This window comes from Pagrus pagrus (genome assembly GCF_965226575.1).
Source record: "Pagrus pagrus genome assembly, chromosome: 9".
Classification (NCBI taxonomy): domain Eukaryota; kingdom Metazoa; phylum Chordata; class Actinopteri; order Spariformes; family Sparidae; genus Pagrus; species Pagrus pagrus.
This window is the reverse complement of record NC_140193.1, coordinates 33,745,402-33,766,502: the sequence shown is the minus strand read 5'-3', so window position 1 is coordinate 33,766,502 and position 21,101 is coordinate 33,745,402. Positions and strand designations below refer to the sequence as shown.

Here is a 21,101-nt window from a genome sequence, read left to right as displayed (position 1 = left end):
TCACATACATGTTTACTTCAAGATACACGTTTTAAAGACATAAAATTGTTATGATGTGATGGGTTTTGTTTGTAGTTAGCACCCACATTATGACAAATTGTTACAGACCTGGAATTTATACTTACGACAGTGCTGCTGCACTTAGAAACTGTGGGGGGCGCCAAATCACACTATTGTGCTAATATTTTAGTAAGCATGGCTTTGGTGATTTGATTGAAACGTTTTGGGGTTTTGTTGTTAGATGTTATAGTTGAACAGCTTTTGTTTAAGCTACTTTTAAATTTATTGATTCAGTTTCAGGCATTCTTGAAATTAATAACTAATTCAGTCAGTCAAATGGATCGATGACCTTTAGATCTTGGTCAGGCAGAAATTAAACCTCCTTCAACATCCTCCAATGTGGCTGCCAAATGGTACTGGTGAAGCTCCTGTGTTTTTCAGTGAAGCTTACAAGAAGAGTAGCTGTAAGTACAAGATGATTCCTTGCACCTCAAATTTAATGACTTGTATTTTCATGGTTATTGACATATTTCAGAATGACTGAACTGAACTGAGCATGCTTCCTAAATGGAGATATTCAGTGGTGTCACCATTATATAGCTGCAGTTCTTTGCAAATATGTGTTCATAAAGTGGTCAGGAGCAAATTCAAGCCATATTAAAATAGTTATTGACTATTACAAGATAGATGTAATTTTGGGTCTTAATTTGCCAGAATTGTTATATTAAACAGTCATTTGAGCATAATGATTTGGAAATTAAGAAAAATGTGGATTTGTTTATGAAATTTTCTGGAGATTGAATTGTTTTTGTCCTGCTCTAACACCTAAATGAGATGACTTTTAATTTAGATTAAGTAACTCTACTGTATGCTGATGCAGTGTTACTGTTTTTGGAGAACATTTGAAGGGGTATAGACACTAGATGAGTTTGCGAAGTTAGATTTATATTGGTCTTCCTAAGCTGTCTTTTTTAAGAGTTTGATACATAGATGACTTGAATGTCACTGTGTTGGTAATGTGAAACTAAAAACTGAGGAATGTGGATATTTGCTATGCCCACAGCAACATTAAAAAACTGTATTTTGCCTGGCCTTGTTGCATTAATTAAATGTTGGATTAATTCACAAAACTAATCTAATGCTAAAAGAATACAGTTGTTTGTAATACTTGGCTTTTAATTACTGATGTTAATGAAACAGGAAATACATTGTATTTATGAGATATAGAACATCAGCATGATAAATTGTTAATTTCTGTTACTATGTGATTATTTAGGTTATTCACGTATTCGTATTCTGTGATTTACTTCTTGCCGGAAATTTCAATTGCTGTTGTTGCCACATTCTGTAAACAGTTTTTTTTTTTTTACTTTGTGCTGATGTGAATGGAATTCCTGTATGAGTGGGAATATTTTTATGACATGTGTATGACATTTGTCAGTGTTATAGACTGAGGTAATAAATGCAGTGTAGGATGTTGTCTGATTCATTGTTTCAGTTTGAGGTATAAAGGCTTAAAGCAGACTTAAAGTGAAAACTTGAGGACCTCACCCGACCTAAACCAAGACGAAAAGAAATTGTTCTACATTTGATAGATGATGAGGATGATGATGATAAGACACCGCTCTCATATTTGCCCATAAAATATGAGGCTACAGCCAGCAAACAGTTCATCCTGCCAAGAAAAAAATCTGACATTATCAAAGCAAAAGGGAAAAAAGAACACATGCAAAACAAAACAAAACAGTAAAAAAGCCAAAACAGGTCACACAACAAAGAAACATTATAGCTGCTGTGCAGCAATGGGTCGGGTCAAGGCTATTTTTGGCAAATTTAGGCAATTCTGAGCAACAAACAGGAGAATAGGAAGGAACCAAAGACTGTCATCTATCGCTCTGAGCTAATTGGCTAATTGATGAAAGTTCTGAAGCTGTAGCAAGTATGGTTGATTTGTTATGAATTTTCAAAGTTTTGAACTTTAGACGCTTGCTGTAGCACCACTATCAGGACTATTGGCTTGGGTTTACAGCTGAGGTAATCTGGCATGAGACTGGACCTTTGTGCAAAATTTGGTTAGCTTTCGTCCATGGTCCAGTCCAAGCTATTTGTTTTTATTTAATTTAGAGGCTTGCTGTGATGCCACCATCAGGACAATTGTCTTGTGATTCATGTTGAGGACATCTGACATTTTGATCTGTTGTTGTCATCATCATCATCATCCTTGCTGGGTCTTGAACCCACAACCCCTGACACCAAGCGCCAGCTCCTAACTCACTGAGCTAATTGGCTGGAAGTGAAACCTGCTGTGTAGCTTCATTTGTCGACTCAGGGAGTCACTGTCCGGGCAGCTGTTGTCAAGGCAGATTTCAAAAATGGTCCAAATGTCAGAAATTCTGTTACCTGAACAAAAATCTGATAATATATAAATTGCATCTTGACAGCATGGAAATGTTGGTGATTTGTTTTTAACTTAAAGTGTTTTGCTTCATAAGAGAAAATCTGATGTTTAAAAATGCCACTCCAGTTGTTCCCATGAGAGCAGAATTCAAAATGTTCTCAAAAATTCAGTTTTTGAGATAAAATTCTGATATGTGCCAAACTCCATCAACCATGACTCCAAAATATTCTCAATTTTTTTCAGGAAGATTGAAAATGTATTTAGCAAGAATTTGATAGTATATGTTTACAGTACTGTTTACAGTCAAACATTTTGATGCACTGTAGGCTTAATTTTTGATAAATCAAAAATCCGAGAAACAAGTTTTGTGGAGGACGGTCTGAAGATGCTTTCTAGCAAGTTTGGTGACAATTGAGCAAAAATTGTGGGTTTTATAAGTTTACAGGTTTTTTAAAAAAACTGAGTGATGGACTTAATAATTTGTAATGAGTTTAAGTGGACTAAAGTTTCAGCAGTATTGGGGCTACAGTTTGGTGAAAGTTTCAAAACTAGCATGTACTGTTGATTTTGTAGGTATTTTTAAAGTTTTTTAACTTATTGTGCAGTATGAGAAATCATACTGCTGTGTCATCTTAGAAAAAACACTTTAATTACATTGTAATTGCTATGTTGAGCTGCCATTATGCTTTTTCTGCAAGACAAGTAAATGAAAACCCTTACTAGTTGTAGCGGCTTCTTGCTTCCTGAACGAACAAACTGATAGAGACTTAAGCTTAAACGTGCGGTTAATGAAAATGTGTGCTGGTTGTGATGCGTACCAGCCGGACTAGTCCTCTTCTGTCCGGGATCGTTTGAATTCCCTTTTTTTCCCTTTTCTTTTCCTTCTTTTTTTTCTTTTTACTTCTCGTTTCACTCTCTTTCCTTTTTCTCTTCTTCTTTGGCGTTTCAACACCATTGCTGTTGCCATTCAAGTCTGTCTCCTCATCGGTGTGGCCGTTCACTTGGTCCACTGACAGGTTGTCTCCTGCCTTTTTTTCCTTTGGTGCTGGAGGTTTGCAGTCTGGGCCCTCCTGCTCTTCTTGGTCCTCTAGCTGCTGTTTCTTCAGCTTCTTGCCCTCCTTGGTCTTGATCTTCTCGCTGTCTGCGAGCTGAGGAGTGAGTTACATGACCGAGGTCTCCAGGGTGTGGGTTCGGTCCTGCACTGAATGCAGCAGAGTCTTCTGCTCCTGGAGCTGCTCATGGATGTTATCCTGGGCTTGCTTGTTGCTCTGTGATTGGTTCTCCAGCTTGTCTGTCAACTGTGCTACCTGTTCCTGTAGTGCATGGTTTTTCTCTAGTTTGACTTTCACTGGTACTATGGAAAGTAGGGGTGTGCAAAGCAGCCGATATTTGTATCTGTATTTGTATTTGTTGAGGGGGGAAAAGTATTTGTATTTGTATTTGTATTCGAGTAAAATTCAAAATAGGCGTAAAAATAATTTTCTTTTTGAGTTACACTTCTAATTTTCGTTATAGTGTAAGTATTCTTTAATTATCCATTATAATAATTATGGATATGCAATATTGGTTGATGTTTTTCCATAAATCCAGCAATGAACATGTAACAAGGAATGTCACTGAAAAGAAAATAACATAACAGCCATTACCTCATCCATGGTTAAACCAACAACTAATAAAATATCATTGTGAATATTATGAACCCCACCACCACCCGTCCGTGTTGGAGGACGTTGAACAGACAGAATAAAAACAAATAATACTTAAAAGAACTGTTCTCTTTCTTATGAGAATATCTCGAATATATGTTATGGGATTGCTGACATCCTGGCAGCTGACGTGAATCATCATTTAAGACACACCACGCCTACTGTGGCTACCCCTGCGCCGTCTATAAATAGACCCAGCTGCGCAGAGTACGGTTGATCTTCTGATTTTCACTACAGCAGATCAGATGACGTGAGAGAAAGAGAAAAAAAAAAAGACAAGAAAAGAAGGAAGTGGGGAGAGTTTGAACGGTGGCTTTGTGTGTGATCTGATACCTTCGGGGGGAGAGCTGGTCTAACGTTAGGCTCCTCTCAGGGTTGCAAAGTCGCTGTCTTGCTCTCTCTTTTCTTTTGAAGAGGGAAAGTGAGCTGAGGGTACCGGGTGCGGTATAGCTGGTCTGAGGATGCGACATAGTTGCGGGTGCAGCCAGCGTCCTCTCTCATTGTATTTCCCTTCTTCCACCTTGTGCGAGTAAAGCTTTCTATCGGGAGAGGGTACCGCGTGCGGTACAGCTGGTCCGGAGAAGCGACGAGTCGCGGGCACGGCCAGCGTCCTCCCCCTGAGTTGCTTTCGCTTTCACTAAGCACGTAAAAAAAAGGGGTCTTGAATAAGAGAGCAACGCACAGTTGCTGTCTGTTGTCTCTCCCTCCATTCATTCAAACATCGGCAAGGCGAGGTCTTTGAATAGTGAAAAGTGCTATCATCTAGCCGTTGCTATCAAAACATTGGGCGCGCTTCCGGGTCACGTGGAACGGTGACGTCATGGCTATGGCAAGCCGGAAGGGCCCGATGTGCTTGGGCTATGGGAGGAAAATCCCTATAGAAGACCCACATGATGTTTGTGTTTTTTGTTTGGGGGAGGACCATGCACAGACAGCAAGGGAAGAGCCTGCTGCATGTATGAATTGTTTCTGCATGACAGCAAGGCAAAGAGAGGCACGTTACAGGCTGTTTAAAACAAGCGCCCTTACTGTAGGGCCGCAGCCTGCCAAGCGGTCCAGGCTGGCGGCCACAACAGCGGGGGCAAGGGCTGGCACGGATACTGCACACCCCCCGTTACTGTTTGCTCCGCAGGGGGTGTGCGGTCTGTGACTGAACCCCGCCCAATCAGAGCTGGGCCCTCACATGAAGCAGCTGCCATGGTTCTCCATCCCCCCTGCCCCCTGATAGATGTAGAGGGGGACGAGGACGACAGCCTCTCCCTACATCCCTCGGATAAGGAGATCGATGTCCTTTCTGTGGATCAACAGGAAGGGGAGGAGGAGTTTGATGAGAAACGGTCACCTCGTCTGCAGGGCCTTATCGGCAGGGCCGCAGCTGCCTTGAGGGTGGACATGCCACCTGACCAAGGACCTGCCCCATCGCGCTTTGATGATGAGATGGGAGGTTTTCAACCTCCGCCGCAGTTTCTGTTGCCCCTCCTCTCAGATTTTGAGGATGTGGTCAGGAAGCAGTTTAAGACGCCACCGGCGGTGGTCATTGGTCTGGGCTCTGTCGAGCCATGACTGCGGTGCATGCTCCAGAGAGGATTGGCTGCGGGCTACCACCCTCTGTGGACACGGCTTTGGCGGCTCTGGTGGCTCCTTCCAAATCAGTTCTTGGGAAAGGGAAAAGCCGGAGCAAGAACTGCAGTGCAATGGATAGCTTGCTGGGGAGAATGCATAGTGCTATGGCGGTTCAGACGAAACTAGCCAACACGGCAGCCATATTGTCTCTGTATCAGAGACATTTGGTCCAGCAACTGTCCGAAGAGGGTGGGGGGCTGCTGGTAGGTGAACTGCAGGAGGTCTCCTCACTTCTCCCCAAACTCATGAGGGAGCAAGGGGTGGCAGCGGGCAAGGCCTTGTCAGGGCTCTGGCAGGCACGTCGCCACCTGTGGCTGTCACAGTCCCAGTTGCAGCCTGAAGACAAGGCATGTCTGCTCAGGCTGCCAGTGGAGCCGACGGCCATGTTTGGGCCAGATGCGACAGCAATGATCCAGCAGGCGCAGGAGGCTCGTCGCGCAGCCTGAGAGATGTCAAACGCTTTGAGGCAAAACACCAGCTGGCAGGAAGGGCGTCGGCTGCGACAGCCACCGCAGCAGCAGCAGCAGCAGCAGCAGCAGCTCAGTCAGCCCCTGCCTGACCTGAGGGTTAGGCTTGATGCTGCACGGCGTGGCAGAAATGGGAACAAGGGCTGTGGTGGTAAAGCACCCCAGGGCCCAAAGTCCCGGTCCTGACGCTACATCTCTCCCAGCCTGCCTCCGCCCTCAGAGGTCTCAGGCTTTATGGGAGGCCCTGGGGGCGGACCCCTGGGTTGTTTCAACAATGATCGAGGGGTATCGTCTTCAGTTTCTGAGCACCCCTCCTGTGACTACGGTGCCCACATTCTCCATCGTTGCAGGTCACCAGCACAGAGAGGTCCTGCGCTCAGAAGTGTCCACTCTTCTGGCCAAAGAGGCCATCAGGGAGGTGGGGCAGGAAGACAGGCAGGCAGGGTTTTATTCCCATTACTTTCTTGTTCCCAAACGCGATGGGACACTCCGGCCAATCCTGGACCTCAGGGGCCTGAACAAGTTTCTCCGGCCCCTGAGGTGCAAAATGTTGACTGTGCCACGGGTGAAACAGGCTGTCCTTGTAGACGACTGGTTTGCCACAGTCGACCTCAAGGACGCATATTTTCAAATACCAATCTGGGAGGGCCACAGGAGATTTCTCAGGTTTGCCTTCGACGGCAAAACCTTCGAATTCTGTGTCCTCCCCTTTGGCATCTCACTGGCTCCCCGCACCTTCACCAGGTGTATGGACGCAGTCTTGGGGCCTCTGCGGCGGCAGGGTCTCAGGGTAATGAATTACCTGGACGACTGGCTGATATGCGCTCAGACAGAGCAGCGGTGTCGTCGTCACGTAAATATACTGTTGTCACACATCCTGAACCTGGGGTTGTGTATCAACAACAAAAAGTGCAGTCTGCAGCCAGCTCAGATCACCCAGTTCCTCGGTATGTGGCTGGATGCCAGGACGGGATTGGTGAGATTGACACAGGACAGACAGGACTCCCTCAGCGATTGCCTCGTGCACTTTCGTTTAGGGACCAGAGTCACTTGGAGGCTGTGCCTCCGCCTCTTGGGCCTCATGGCTGCTGCTGTACAGGTGGTTCCGCTAGCTCTTCTGCACATGCGGCCAGTGCAGAGGTGTCTCTTCAGTCTGGGCCTGTGCCAAAAGAGGGACCTACGGGCTATCGTGCTGGTCACCAGGAGATTGTGTGTGGCCCTCAGATGGTGGAAGGTGCCGGAGAACATCTCGAGAGGCAGCAGGCTGGGTCCAGTCCTGCGTCGACAGGTGATATCTGTGGACGCATCCCTTCAGGGTTGGGGCGCTCTCCACGAAGGCAGGGGCACCAGCGGGCGCTGGGGTGTCCTCGGGCAGGGCCAGCATATCAATGTCTTGGAGCTAAGGGCAATCCACCTGGCCCTTTGGCATTTTCTGCCAAGGCTGCAGGGCTGCCATGTTCTTATAAGGACCGACAGTACCACGGCGGCGGCATATGTCAACAGACAAGGAGGCATGGGCTCCCCACGTCTGTGCAGGATTGCGCACAAACTGTGGACATGGGCATACACACGATTCCTGTCACTCAGGGCCATGCATGTGCCGGGAGTGGTGAATGTGGCGGCCGACCTCCTCTCCAGGAGCCGGCCACATCCAGGGAACTGGAGGTTGCACCCAGCAGTAGTAGAGGCGATCTGGTACCGCTTCGGCAGAGCAGTGGCAGATCTGTTTGCCTCGAGAGACAATGCTCACTGCCCGCTGTTCTACTCCATAGGGAGGGACTTGCCCCCCCTGGGCACCGATGCCATGGCACACCAGTGGCCTCAGGGGCTGCTCTACGCTTTTCCCCCATTCAGCCTTCTGCCCAACCTGCTGCAGAGGATCGGTCAGGAGGAGGTCCGTGTGATCCTGGTGGCACCAGACTGGGCCCACATGACATGGTTCTCGTGGGTGACACCACTCCTGGACGGGACACCATGGAAACTTCCAGTTCGCCAAGACCTGCTGAGCCAGGCACAGGGGACCCTGTTTCATCCCTTCCCTCAGGGGCTCAATCTCTGGGCCTGGCCCCTGAGAGGGCCGGTCTATTAGACATGGGCCTCACAAGCTCGGTGGTTCAGACCCTGCAGAGTGCTCGAGCCCCATCGACAAGGGCGGCATACTCCTATCGCTGGGAGCTGTTCATGTCATGGTGCGCCACCAACCATATTGACGCACTGACATGTTCGGCCCCAGAGGTGCTTAGGTACCTACAGGAGCTCCTGGAAGCTGGGAAGTCACCATCGACCCTAAGGGGTGTGGTGGCAGCCATCAAGGCCTCTCGTGTGGGTGAGGCCAGGCTGTCTGTGGATGACAGTGGCCTTTTATCACAGTTCCTGAAGGGTGCGCAGAGGCTTGTGCCACGCAGCAGGAGGCCAGCCAGCCCAACATGGGACCTGGGTCAGGTTCTGTCTGCCTTGGAGCAGGGGCCCTTTGAGCCCCTGGAATCTGTGAGCCTTCAGTGGATGTCACTCAAAGTGGCATTTCTCTTGGCAATTACATCAGCCAAGAGGGTGGGGGAACTGCAAGCTCTCTCTGTTCATGAGAGTTGCTGTCGGTTTCTGCCAGGCAATACAGGAGTCATTCTGCGTCTGAACCCGATGTTCTTACCAAAAGTGCTCACCGACTTTCACCTGAATCAGTCAGTGGAGCTGCAGTCCCTTAGGCCCTCCCAGGAGGCAGGCGAGGATCAGGAGCAGTCGGCGCTATGTCCGGTCAGGGCACTGAGGATCTATATTCAGCGCACAGCGGCATTCAGGAGAACAGATCAGCTGTTCATCTGTTTTGGGCCCCAGTGCCTGGGTGAACCAGTGTCTAAGGCTAGGCTGTCTCATTGGGTTGTGGAGGCAATTCAACAGGCATACAGAGGAACAGGCGAGCCGGTGCCAGTGGGGGTAAAAGCGCACTCCACACGGGGCGTGTCGACCTCCTGGGCCTTATGGCGTGGCGCCACCCTCTCAGAGATATGTGCGGCCGCTACGTGGTCGACTCCGACCACGTTTACACGGTTCTATTGTTTGAATGTGGCTGCCAGCACCTCCTTTGGTGAGCGTGTGCTTAGGGCCACTTCAAGATAGATTTTAGGCTCACCATGCCCCTGTGCTGGATGGACCAGCCAGGGTGATGTCCCGAGTTTTTGTCAGTGGTCTAGCAGGGTGCTGGCCATCTGAGTGACCTCTTCCTCACACCAAGCCCTTGCGTCTTGCAGGGCTTGTTTTGCTCAGGTGGCGTCGTGGCGGTGTCACTGACCTTTCCTGTGTGAGGTGTATAATTGTATATAGTTCTTGGGTGATCTGCACACACTGTATTTTTGTTTGTTTGTGCACCCGGTGGCGGTGACGTCTCATTCGAAAATATCAGAGGGAGTTACTATAGGAGCGGTGTCTGCTCTGCCTCCTTGGTTCCCTCATGGTGTGTCTTACAGAGTCCCATAACATATATTCTATATGTAATGGAGAGATATTCTCATAAGAAAGAGAACGTTGGGTTACAAGGTAACCCTGGTTCTCTGAGTATAGAGAATATCTCTCCATCTCGAGGCCGCTCGGGACCAGTTCAAATCAGAATAATCAACCGTACTCTGCGCAGCTGGGTCTATTTATAGACGGCGCAGGGGTAGCCACGGTAGGCGTGGTGTGTCTTAAATGATGATTCACGTCAGCTGCAAGGATGTCAGCAATCCCATAACATATATTCTATATGTAATGGAGAGATATTCTCTATACTCAGAGAACCAGGGTTACCTTGTAACCCAACGTTCTTTCTAATGCACAGAATTCCAAGAACTAAACTTGATCTGTAAATAATATGACATAGTAGCCTATAGCTAACGGTCATTATGCTTCTGGCCTCTACCTGGTCTTTTTACAAGAAAAAATATAGAGAAATGTCCCACAAAGCAACGTCACATGACCATACAACTGTAAGGTAGTAACTGGTCGTGTCTTTGGCAACTTATATGAGGAAAAGCCTCTGTCCTCCTGTCTGTCTGACCGACTCTTCGCCACATTTCTGGTGTATAGAACCCTGCACAGGCGGACTTAAGTGCTGAGAGGAGGATGGTCGGTCCGCTCATCTTGCAGTCAAACACTTCCTGCATGCCGCAATCACGTGTAACGTTACAGCCAATCATCTGCAGCATTATCAGATCTTGATCCCGTGATTAACCTCTGGGAACCGAAACTTGGCACCGAAAGACGAGGCATATTTTGATACTCGGTACTACAGAAGCATTTCGGTCGGTGCCATAAAAGAACCGAAGTTATATAATATATGACTACAGTTCTGTCATGTAATGCATTACAATCTGCGTTACCGACTGAGGGCTACTGTGACTACATACCTAATTAGCATTACAGTGGACCTCTTTGTTCACTTAGTGGCCCATCGTCCAACAGGTTCTCCAGCACCACAAGGTGCATTGTCACACAGAGAGCAAGAGTTTTGCATACTGTGCTGAATACAAGGGATCTCATCTGTATTTACAATGTAGCCTGGATCTGGACTATACAGTATTCACTTCACGTGATGTTTAGTGGCAACTGCTGTTAGCACATATCAGCTAGTTTAGCCCCATCGTCTGAGGGACAGTGACCCATGAATTACATTTTCCCGTATTTGAACAAAATCAACAACAGCCATAGTCGTTATAACCTTAACTAATTATCTATTGCAGGTGAGATTGTCAAAATGAGAAAAATAACAGCTTAAATCCCTGAGGAGCTACATAGCGTTGGTTGCTCCTACAAGTATGCATTTACCTATAGTTCCCTCAAACAATGTAACGAAGATGCGCATCAGAGAGGATTTAGAAGTGGGTATATGCAATTCCGACTGAAAAATTAGAAGTTATATGCCATATACCTGCACCACTGGTTAAAGTTAATCTGGGTGTACTGCACTCTGCCACAGCTGATTAACAGCGGTCTCCACACTGCCTCCAAGCTGGGTTTAAGCATATACCTCAGACTGTGGGCGTTTCTCAATACCAAGAATGCAAAGAACGGACTTGTGTTCTTGAGGAGAATGTTCTTGCTAGTTGCTCTCCGAAGAATGAACTCTGGAGATCACAAGAATACAGAATGCTCCGTTTTCAGTTTTGAGATGATGCGTTCTTGTGGTGCCAAATGCAGCCTGCACTGATCAAACAGCTGATTAAACAGCTGGGCGTTATCATCCAAAACAAGTGCGCGCGCTCTCTCTCTCTCCTGTGTATGTGACATGTAAATAAATAAATAAATAAATAAATATACACGTAAATAAAGCAGCAACAACCCTCATTCGTTGTACATGTTATTTATTTTATTTTTAAGTGCTTCTAAATCACACAAGCCATGAATCTTCCTACATCACGAGACAACAGCGGGAAAAAACCCCCGCGAAAAGGCTGTTGTTTGTAGAGGATCGCCATTGTGGATTTGTGGATCACTATTGTTCAAGATTGTGTGGTAGAGTATTACCACCGTTAAATATGAACCGGCAAGGGTTGCTAGCTGTCGCGGTCGGTATTCTTTACCGGGAGGCAGAGGAGGAAGCTGCCGAGCTGAGGGGACGTCTTCAGCGGAGGAGAGCCAGGATGAGGAGGAGGAGTCTGGAGAGACGTCGCTCTATCCTAGCCTTTGCTGGATTTGTAAGTTATCTTTTCTTAGGTAGCACTTGGATTTCCATTCATATTAAAGTTAACAAAATAAATATGGTGCGGTTTAGAAATATTAATATTATAAATATTAATGTATGAAACAGGATTAACCTGTAGTAATAGTAACGCTATAGACCCACCCCTTTCATTCATAACTACTCATTCATACAATTTGACATCTGACATTTGATATGTGATACCTAGCACCACCTACTGGTGAAATCGTGGGGGGACCCAACAATTACAGGTGAAATAGAGGAGCATATTAAGTTGTATAATTTATTTATTTCTGATATCTGATACAAGTCTGATAAGTCTTGTGTAATGAATCAAGTGAAGCTCATTTGTATAGAACACAAAACAAATTAAGTTTCATGAGAGCTGAGAAAAGAGCTATAAATACATTTTCACAGCATGTGTTTAAATCCATCAGTCTAGTCAAATATTCATAGTTGATAGTTAAAAGCAACTAGAAAAACATAAATACATAAGTACATTCAAATATTATTTCATAAATAAATAAATAAATACATACAAATATTATTTCATAGTTTTACTAATTAAAAATTATTTTTTATTTTACTACAGGATCATTCTCCTCGAATGTATGCACAAGTAAACAACACTGTGCCCATCCTCTGCGCCTTCTTCTCTGAGGAGGCTGACCTCAAACCAGCCTTCAGGCTGTCAATGGAGACCATCAATCTGTTGGTCCAGATGTTGCCCCGGCTAAAGCCACATGGCTGGAGCCATGAAATTGAGGTGGCTGTCTGTCTGTACTGGCTGGCATGTGGCACTTCCTACAGGGTCACAGCAGACATATTTGCCATACCGAGAGCCACAGTTGCCAGGGTCGTCCACACTTCAGTGGAGGCCATGATGGGCATCCTCCACAAGGCTATCCATTTCCCCAAGCCTGAGGAGATGGAGGAGGTGGGAGCAGGTTTTGCTCGGCTGGCTGGGCATGAGGCTTTCCGGCGTGCAGTTGGAGCCATAGATGGATGCCACATCCGGCTTGTCCCACCTGCGGAGCAGAAGAAGAGTTATATAAACTGCAAGCTCTTCCCCTATGTGGTTCTCCAAGGTGTGTGTGACAGCAGAGGTGCATTTTTGGATGTCTACATCAGCAACACAGGGTCAGTCCACGATGCCCTTGTCCTCCGGAGGTCTCCTATGTACAAGGAGTCCCTCTACCCACCAGCTGGCTTCTTCCTCCTGGGAGACGGGGGGTACCCTTGCCTGCAGCATCCGGTGGCGCTCATGACTCCCTATCAACAACCTGTAGCAGGTAAGAGAATAAATTATTCATTACAGTTGTTACTTTGAATTTGAATTCCTGGATGTATTCTACATTACCTGTATTTTAATCAACAGGCCAAGTTGAGGCCCGTTTCAACAGGCATCACGCATTGTCTGCCCCTCAAGAGCTCCCGGCATTTCTGAGGGAGCATGATTACTAAGGAAAAACCCCAAATTCATAATCAGTTCAATAATTAGTTGTAATGTTAATTAATGTTAATTGTAAATATTGTTTTGTTGATTAATTAAAAATGATTGTATAGTTTATCTCAATTAAAAATGATTATATTATGTGTATAGTTAAACATATAACAATGGTTAATTGTAAATATTGTTTTGTTGATTGATTAAAAATGATTGTATAGTTTATCTCAATTATAAATGATTCTATTATGTGTATAGTTAAACATATAACAATGGTTAATTGTAAATATTGTTTTGTTGATTGATTAAAAATGATTGTATAGTTTATCTCAATTATAAATGATTCTATTATGTGTATAGTTAAACATATAACAATGGTTAGAAAAAACACCTGTAAGTAAAGTCAACCTCCCAATCAGATTTCAGTTTCAGAAGCATTCTTTGTTCTGACCACCGTTACAAGCCTTGGTGCCTCGATTTGTCTAGGAAGACGTTTCACCTCTCATCCAAGAGGCTTCATCAGTTCATGTTCGCATCTGACCAGGCTGAGACTGGTCAGATGCTTACTCACTCCCATCCGGTTTTAGATGAATTCCTCCGTCCAGTGAAGAGGGCTTTGTGAGCAGCTCTCCATGTTATGAGAGCCGCGGTTTCGTCAGTTGTCCCTTGATTGAAGTTAAAACAATACAAAAATCAACCAAAATACAGGTCGTTAAACATTTGGCTAGGCTAAGTATAATCTCTTGAACTGACGTTAGTTTACACTATAATTACTTGGATATTAATTTGACGGAATGGCAGCTGTACGAATATTAATTTAAAATACTCTTACAGTTGTGGGTTGCCGTCTCCTCCATTGCGTGTTCGTTTTCTGTAACACAGGGAAAACAATGTGGGTCTGTGAGCAGTAGACTAGCCGCTTAGATAGCAAGCTACCCCCGCATACGCTGCCTGCCTGCCGCTCCAGTTCATGGAGCTTCTCAACTCCGAAAATATTCGAGCAAAAGTTCGATTTGCCATAAATTTTCGTGCTAATGCTGATATCTAAAATCTAAACAGTTGATTTATCGCATCAAAATGAACTTTACTGATTAAATAGCATACGAAAATTGTAAAAGAAAGACCGCTTACCACTTCACTGTTGCGTCTTCCCGCTGCTGGCTTGACTGCCAAAAGGCATGCTGGGATATCTGCGCTGACAAGTTAGCACAAGTCAGCTACCGATGCATCCTCGGTAAAATGGGCGTGGTGAGAACACTTCCGGGAACTTTGACCGTTCTCGGCGAAATGCGAACTTGTGTATTGGGACAGTACTTGGGCTGCGACTGATGACGTTTCAGTAGAACACAAGAACAAAAGAACGGACAAGAACGTATATTGAGAAAGGCCCTGTATGTTTCACTTAAAGGCCTAAGTCCAAACGGTAACTTCACGTTATACATCTTTAGTTTATTTAACGTAGTTCACAGAAGAGCTGTTAAAGTCATATTAACATAGTGTTACACTGCATACATCCGCTTCCTGTGGCGTCAACCAGCCAAAATACGGACAGTGCCACTCTGCCATTGCTGAGCACATTGTGGTCAAACTTGGTATAAAGTAAAATCCCGTAATCAGGATAATACTAATAATAATACTGCCATACTGGCGAGCTGACCTGTCCTTTTTTATTCACAATTTCCTCTCCGTCAGCACTCATTGTCTCACTCTGGTGTTAATGGTTGTGCTTGTGTTTTTCTTGTGGTTGGTTTGTAAAATATGCGGCGGAGCTGATACAGTGGATTGTGTGTCGTAGTTGCCTTGATACTTACACAAACCACTTTGGCTGTCGCAGCTGCAGTGTCTCTGGGCTTACAGGCAGCCCGGCGGTAGCCCCTTGTCCATTCTACCTAACAAGCCCAGAGACACTCCTGCATCAAAGAATGGCTCCAGAAGATTAGTGACACTGTGGGGAGCAGCAGACGACCAAGACAGGGGCCGAAGACTTCAGTGTGTTTACCAGCGAAACTACAGCTTATAAACCGCCATTTCAAACTGCAAAATAGCAGACATTTTCAGAGCTACTGTGTGACTTCACAGTTTTACAGGCAGAGTGGGGCTGATCTGCATGGCAATGGGATCCATAATAATGCCTTACTCCATGCTCTAATTGATGTCAGTCACATGGCTCTGGTGCAACCGACCTAGACACCTGTTAAATGATTGGCTGTTTGCATGTCACTCCATTATCAAGGGATATGACACGCTGTTTATGAGCTGTGGCGTCTTCATGTGCTTTCTACTGGTTTGCATTAAATGCAATTGCACGTAAAACTATCGAACACTCCTGCTATCGATGATGTGTCAAATTGCTATTGTTTTATCGCCCAGGCCTAATACTTACCAAATACCAGTTTTTTTATATTTCATTCCCCAGTGAGCATTTAAAGGATAACTACTGTTTTTTACAACCTGGACCTTATTTCTAGCAAAATATATGATCATTTACTCACCCAGATAACTTTGGTGTCATTTGAAGTCGTTCGGACGAAATTAGATCCGGTGTAGCGCCGATATATCCATATAATGCGAGTGACGGGGCAGCGACACACAGCCTCTATAACGCATTATCTGCCACGAAACTAGTTCATTTCACCAATATTTTGTTACGATATGCTAGTGCTATTCCCCTCTGAGTCCGGGCTCGTCCGTTATCAACATCCGGGGTCAAACTAGCAGTAGCAGCTACAGGTAAACAAGCCGGGCTGTCGCGGGTGCGCGCGCAGCTCAGAGACGACATCTTCCAGGTCAGAGGTAGTAGGGCAACCTACAGACCCCGGATGTTGACAACAGATGAGCCCGGACTCAGAGGGGAATAGCACTAGCATATCGTAACAAAATATTGGTGGAATGAACTAGTTTCGTGGTAGATAATGCGTTATATAGAGGCTGTGTGTCGATGCCCCGTCACTCGCATTATATGGATATATCGGCGCTACACTGGATCTAATTTCGTCCGAACGACGCCGAATGACACCAAAGTTATCTGGGTGAGTAAATGACCATATATTTTGCTGGAAATAAGGTCCAGGTTGTAAAAAACGGTAGTTATCCTTTAAAAGACATTCACAACTCATTAACAAGTGAACATTTTTTCACCCACTATTTGAAGACATTACTTGACGTTTACAGTTTGACCATGTTTCACTGGGATTCATTATACTGGCTTTGAACTGACAAATTTGGATGTGGTTTCTTTTTAGTCAGGCTCTAAGATAACGATATGCTCTTTTTATTTGCATTTTATAAATGAGCTACTGTCTCTCTTTCAACCGATAAAATGAACAAAATATCAAAATAATTACACACATTTTTGTGTTGTGACAACTTGATGTTGTAACCACATTTAGACTGTTGAAAACAGTGCTGAAATAGGTTCTAGACACTGATACCGGAAATCACCCAGGTTTCAACTAGAAATCAACTTTGAAATCCTGGTTTGTGCTGCCTGAGTTAAGTCATCCCAACTTAAAGTGCTTCAATTTTTTATCCAGTCTTTTTATTAGAAACTGGATTAGTTTCCTAAGCGTAACCACACCCCCAGAAAATTTATACATTAAGCTGAGTGTCCTGAGAGTTAGAAAAGCAGCTTCATCACAAATAAAGAATATGCAAAATTAAGAACACAAGACTCAGTCAGCAAAAGCACTATCAAAAGAAAGCTGTCTTGGTTTCAAAGGATGAGTAGCAGTTTCTAAACCACTTCTCAGGATGGAAACAAGGACAAAAGCTTGACGTGGGCTAAATAATACCAGAATTTTAAAGTGGTTACTGACAAAAGTCATATTTACTGATCAATACAAGTTAAAGATTTATGGCAGTAACAGATGTACGTAAGGAGACGAACAGGCGAGAGAATGATACCACAGTGTTTCAAACCGAGTGAAACGTGGTGGGAATATTCAAGTCTGGGGGTGTTTTGTCTCCTCTGGAGTTGGATACCTGCACAGGATTGACTCCACCCTTACCAAGGAGAAGTACCACTCAATTCTTCACAGACATGCTCCACCCTCTGGTTTGATGCTTGTGGAGAAGGATTCCTACTGCAGCAGGATAATGAGCCCAAACACACCTCAAATTTTTTGTAAGAACTTCAAGACAGTCATCCCCTATGTCAGGTGCTGGTCATGCTATCATTATGATCAATAGGAGGAAATATCAAATACTAAGATGTCCTAAAATTAATCAACACAAGATTCAATACTTTACTCGTATTGTTAGGTTTATATTATCATTTGTAATGAATGAATTCAACAAAATGGAAGTATTTTCACTAGTGGTCTCAGACTTTCTGACCCCACTGTATTTCAGGTTTGTGAGTGTTAGGCTTTGCACAGGGCTCAGTAACAGGATGTGTCAATATTGAGTTGAGGAAGAGCAGTTTATTCTTCATATTCTATGAGGAAAATGAAACAGTGGGCTACGTAAAGATGAAATTGTGAAATCATGAAGTGTTTTACTTATTGTGATAATTGTGTTGGTCCTAAATTTGTAGTAATTTTTCTACAATATAAACAAAAATCTTCCAACTGACAGTCAGTTGGATATTAATCAAATAACCCTAATCCTAACCCTCAAGTAGGTGGGAGAGAGTGAGAGCTTTTGGCAGTATTGGACTAAGAGTGCATGGCTGTGACTATTTTCTGGAAGCAGTATAGTGCCTATTAAAAGCATCCATCCCCTTTGGATGTTTGCCCCTTTTATTGCGCTTATAAATGGAATCATGGTCAATATATTTTGGGTTTTTTTGACAAAAAAATTACAAAAAAAAACTTCTTTAAAGGAACTTGGGGCAGGATCAAGAAATAAGACTCAATAGTGACACAACGGCCGTCGCAGCCATTAGGGTAACTGCAGCCATCAGCCAAGCTGGCGCGGGACCGCGCATGAACTCTTAACAGCAGTGCAGCTGATGCCTTATCCCCTACACACACGAAGCAGCCAGGAAGCCAAGCGCAGCGATTTACCGTTATGGTTGATGCAGTCTGAAAGGCACAGGGGAAAGCAAAGACGGCATATTGGGGGACAGAAATATCGTCTCTGATACGGGATTGCTGTATGTAAGTGGCTAATGTTACTACACAGACACAAACAAACCGTTAGCCTGTGGCTACATCCAGCTGCTAACGTCACCTCCCGGATAACAGGTTGGGCTTTCGGTCCTGTATATAAAGGGACATATTTCGAACTATTTGGTTTCAGACTAAAGGACTGTTGAAAATGCGCAGTCTGTAACTATTGTGTGTTACACAGGGGTGGATTAAGTTACATGTTTGCAGCTAACGCTACTTTGCACGTTTGGTCACTCCGAGTCCTCGGTGATCTCATGTGATTTTCAAATCAAGCTCTAAACATGACCTGTAATGTTTTCTTACCTGGTTACTAGGAAATGAGCCATGTCAGCATCTGTTTTCAGTCCCAATTCAAGTTGAAGCTGTCTCCATGAGTCGAACGCGTATCCGATTTTTATTGGGGTGCCAGCCCGGCATTGGTCGTAATTTCGTTTCGACTCATGACATGCTGCTGATAAAACCTTTGTTTTCTTCTTAGTATGACTTTTTAGTGGACTTTGTGTGGTGGTGGGTCGTTTGCTGGCCGTAGCAGAATCCATTACTACCCAAACAGTAGTTTGGGTCCATCGCGCTCGTCTTCTTCCTTGTTAATGGTCAGGCACCATAATTTTTCCAGGAGCTCATACTACCCTATTACCCAACTAGAGTATTACGCTCCCAGAACGCAGGATTACTTGTAGTTCCTAAAGTCTCCAAAAGCAGAATGGGAGCCAGAGCCTTCAGTTATCAAGCTCCTCTTCTGTGGAACCATCTTCCTGTTTTGGTCCGGGAGGCAGACACCCTCTCTACCTTTAAGAGTAGACTTAAGACCTTCCTTTTTGATATAGCTTATAGTTAGGGCTGGCCCAGGCCTGTCTTGGACCAGCTCTTAGTTATGCTGCTATAGGCCCAGTCCGGGGGACAAATGATACACTGAGCTTCTCTCTCCTCCTCTCCTCTCCATCTGTATACATTATGCCTGTATACATGCCCCATCTCTGCATGTCACTGACTTCACTTCTTCCCCGGAGTCCTTGTGCTTTCTAGTCCTACAGGCTCTCATGGATCCTGGCCGCACCCGGGTCGTGGATCGTGGATGCGCCTACTGCCATGGCCCTGCCTGATCGTGGATGCGCCTACTGCCATGGCCCTGCCTGATCGTGGATGCGCCTACTGCCATGGCCCTGCCTGACACCCACCACTACTGTTGCTAATATTAGTCATATCTCTGTTACGTACGTTTCACTACTATTATTGTAATGCATTACTACATACTATTCTTACCGTTAACCACTACTACTGTTATTACTAGTAGTCACATTTCCATTATGTGCATTTCATTATTATTGCTGTAATACCTCTTTATGTACTTTCATTCCTGTCAACCATCTATTATAATTGTATACATTGTGATCTCGTTGATCTGCTCTGTACATGCGACATCTATTGCACGTCTGTCCGTCCTGGGAGAGGGATCCCTCCTCTGTGGCTCTTCCTGAGGTTTCTTCCGCATTTTTTCCCTGTTAAAAGGGTTTTTTTGGGGGCAAGTTTTTCCTCACTCGAATCGAGGGTCGAAGGACGTGTCGTCTCTGTACAGATTGTAAAGCCCTCTGAGGCAAACTGTGATTTGTGAATTTGGGCTATACAAATAAAATTTGATTTGATTTGATTTGATTCCCATATCCAAGGACGCGCATTCAGCGTCATCTGACGTCACTTTTGCAAGCCTACACGGAAAATTTGGGCCCGAATTGCAGTACATTATGCAGCACACAGCCTGTTCAAGGCAATAAGAGATACGTGGGTGGGCTCATTCTTTTTGGTTTTGAACGCTTCATCACCCATTAGCATAAAAAAACTTAAAATGCATGTCTATTTTTTTACAAATCCTGCCCCAAGTTCCTTTAATGTCAAAGTAAAAACAGATTTCTATGAAGTAATGTCAATTATTTAAAAATATATAATGTAAAAGCTTCAGCAGCTGAGCAGGGAGAGCCTCTGTATACTAAACTGTTGCCTGGGTTCTTCACCAGTCAAAGCTTTATGGGTGAGTGGCAAAGAGAAATCAGCTGTTGAAGAAAGCACATTAAATCTCAACTATAGTCCACCCAAAGACATGTGGGAGACTCCAAGGTCAACTGGAAGAAGGTTCTTTGGAGAGACCAAAATAGAGCTCCTTGGCAATCAGAGAAGACACAGTGTAACACTGCACATCACCAGAAACACCCATCCTTCTTCTCAGCAGCAGGCCCTGGAAGACTTGTGAAGGTAGAGGTTAAAAATAATGCAGCGAAATAAAGGGAAATTCTGGATGACAACCAGATTCTGTCTGCAAGACAACTACGACTTGGGAGAAGATTTATTTTCCAGCAAGCCAATGACCTGAAGCATTCAGGGAAAGCTGAACGGAAATGGTATAAAGACGACAAGGTGAATGTTCTGGAGTGGCTGAGTCGAAGGCCGGACCTCAGTCCAATAGAGAATTTGTGGCAGGACTTGAAAAGGGCTGTTCATGCCACTGTTCATGTTCACTTTGATATTAAAGAGTTTTTTTCTCTAAATCTTATGTCAATAAAGCTAAATTTAAAGTAATAAAAGGGGAAAACATCCAAGGGGGTGAATACTTTTTATAGGCACTGTACCAATTCAGGCCTGGTACTATGTACCAAACTCAAAAAAGTCTCAGGAGTAAAGATTTG

The 21,101-nt window shown here is 44.7% G+C and overlaps 2 protein-coding genes across 2 annotated transcripts in view; both read left to right on the top strand.

Annotated features, from left to right (window-relative positions):
• Window positions 1-21,101, top strand: part of lrch1 (leucine-rich repeats and calponin homology (CH) domain containing 1) — a 261,434-nt gene that overhangs the window by 238,840 nt on the left and 1,493 nt on the right. The window lies entirely within an intron of this gene.
• On the top strand, window positions 11,573-13,380 carry LOC311262479 (putative nuclease HARBI1). The gene is made up of 3 exons (XM_084361864.1): window positions 11,573-11,860; window positions 12,458-13,157; window positions 13,244-13,380. Exons 1-3 carry the CDS (start codon window positions 11,702-11,704, stop codon window positions 13,327-13,329), a joined length of 945 nt encoding a protein of 314 aa, XP_084217990.1. The 5' UTR covers window positions 11,573-11,701; the 3' UTR covers window positions 13,330-13,380.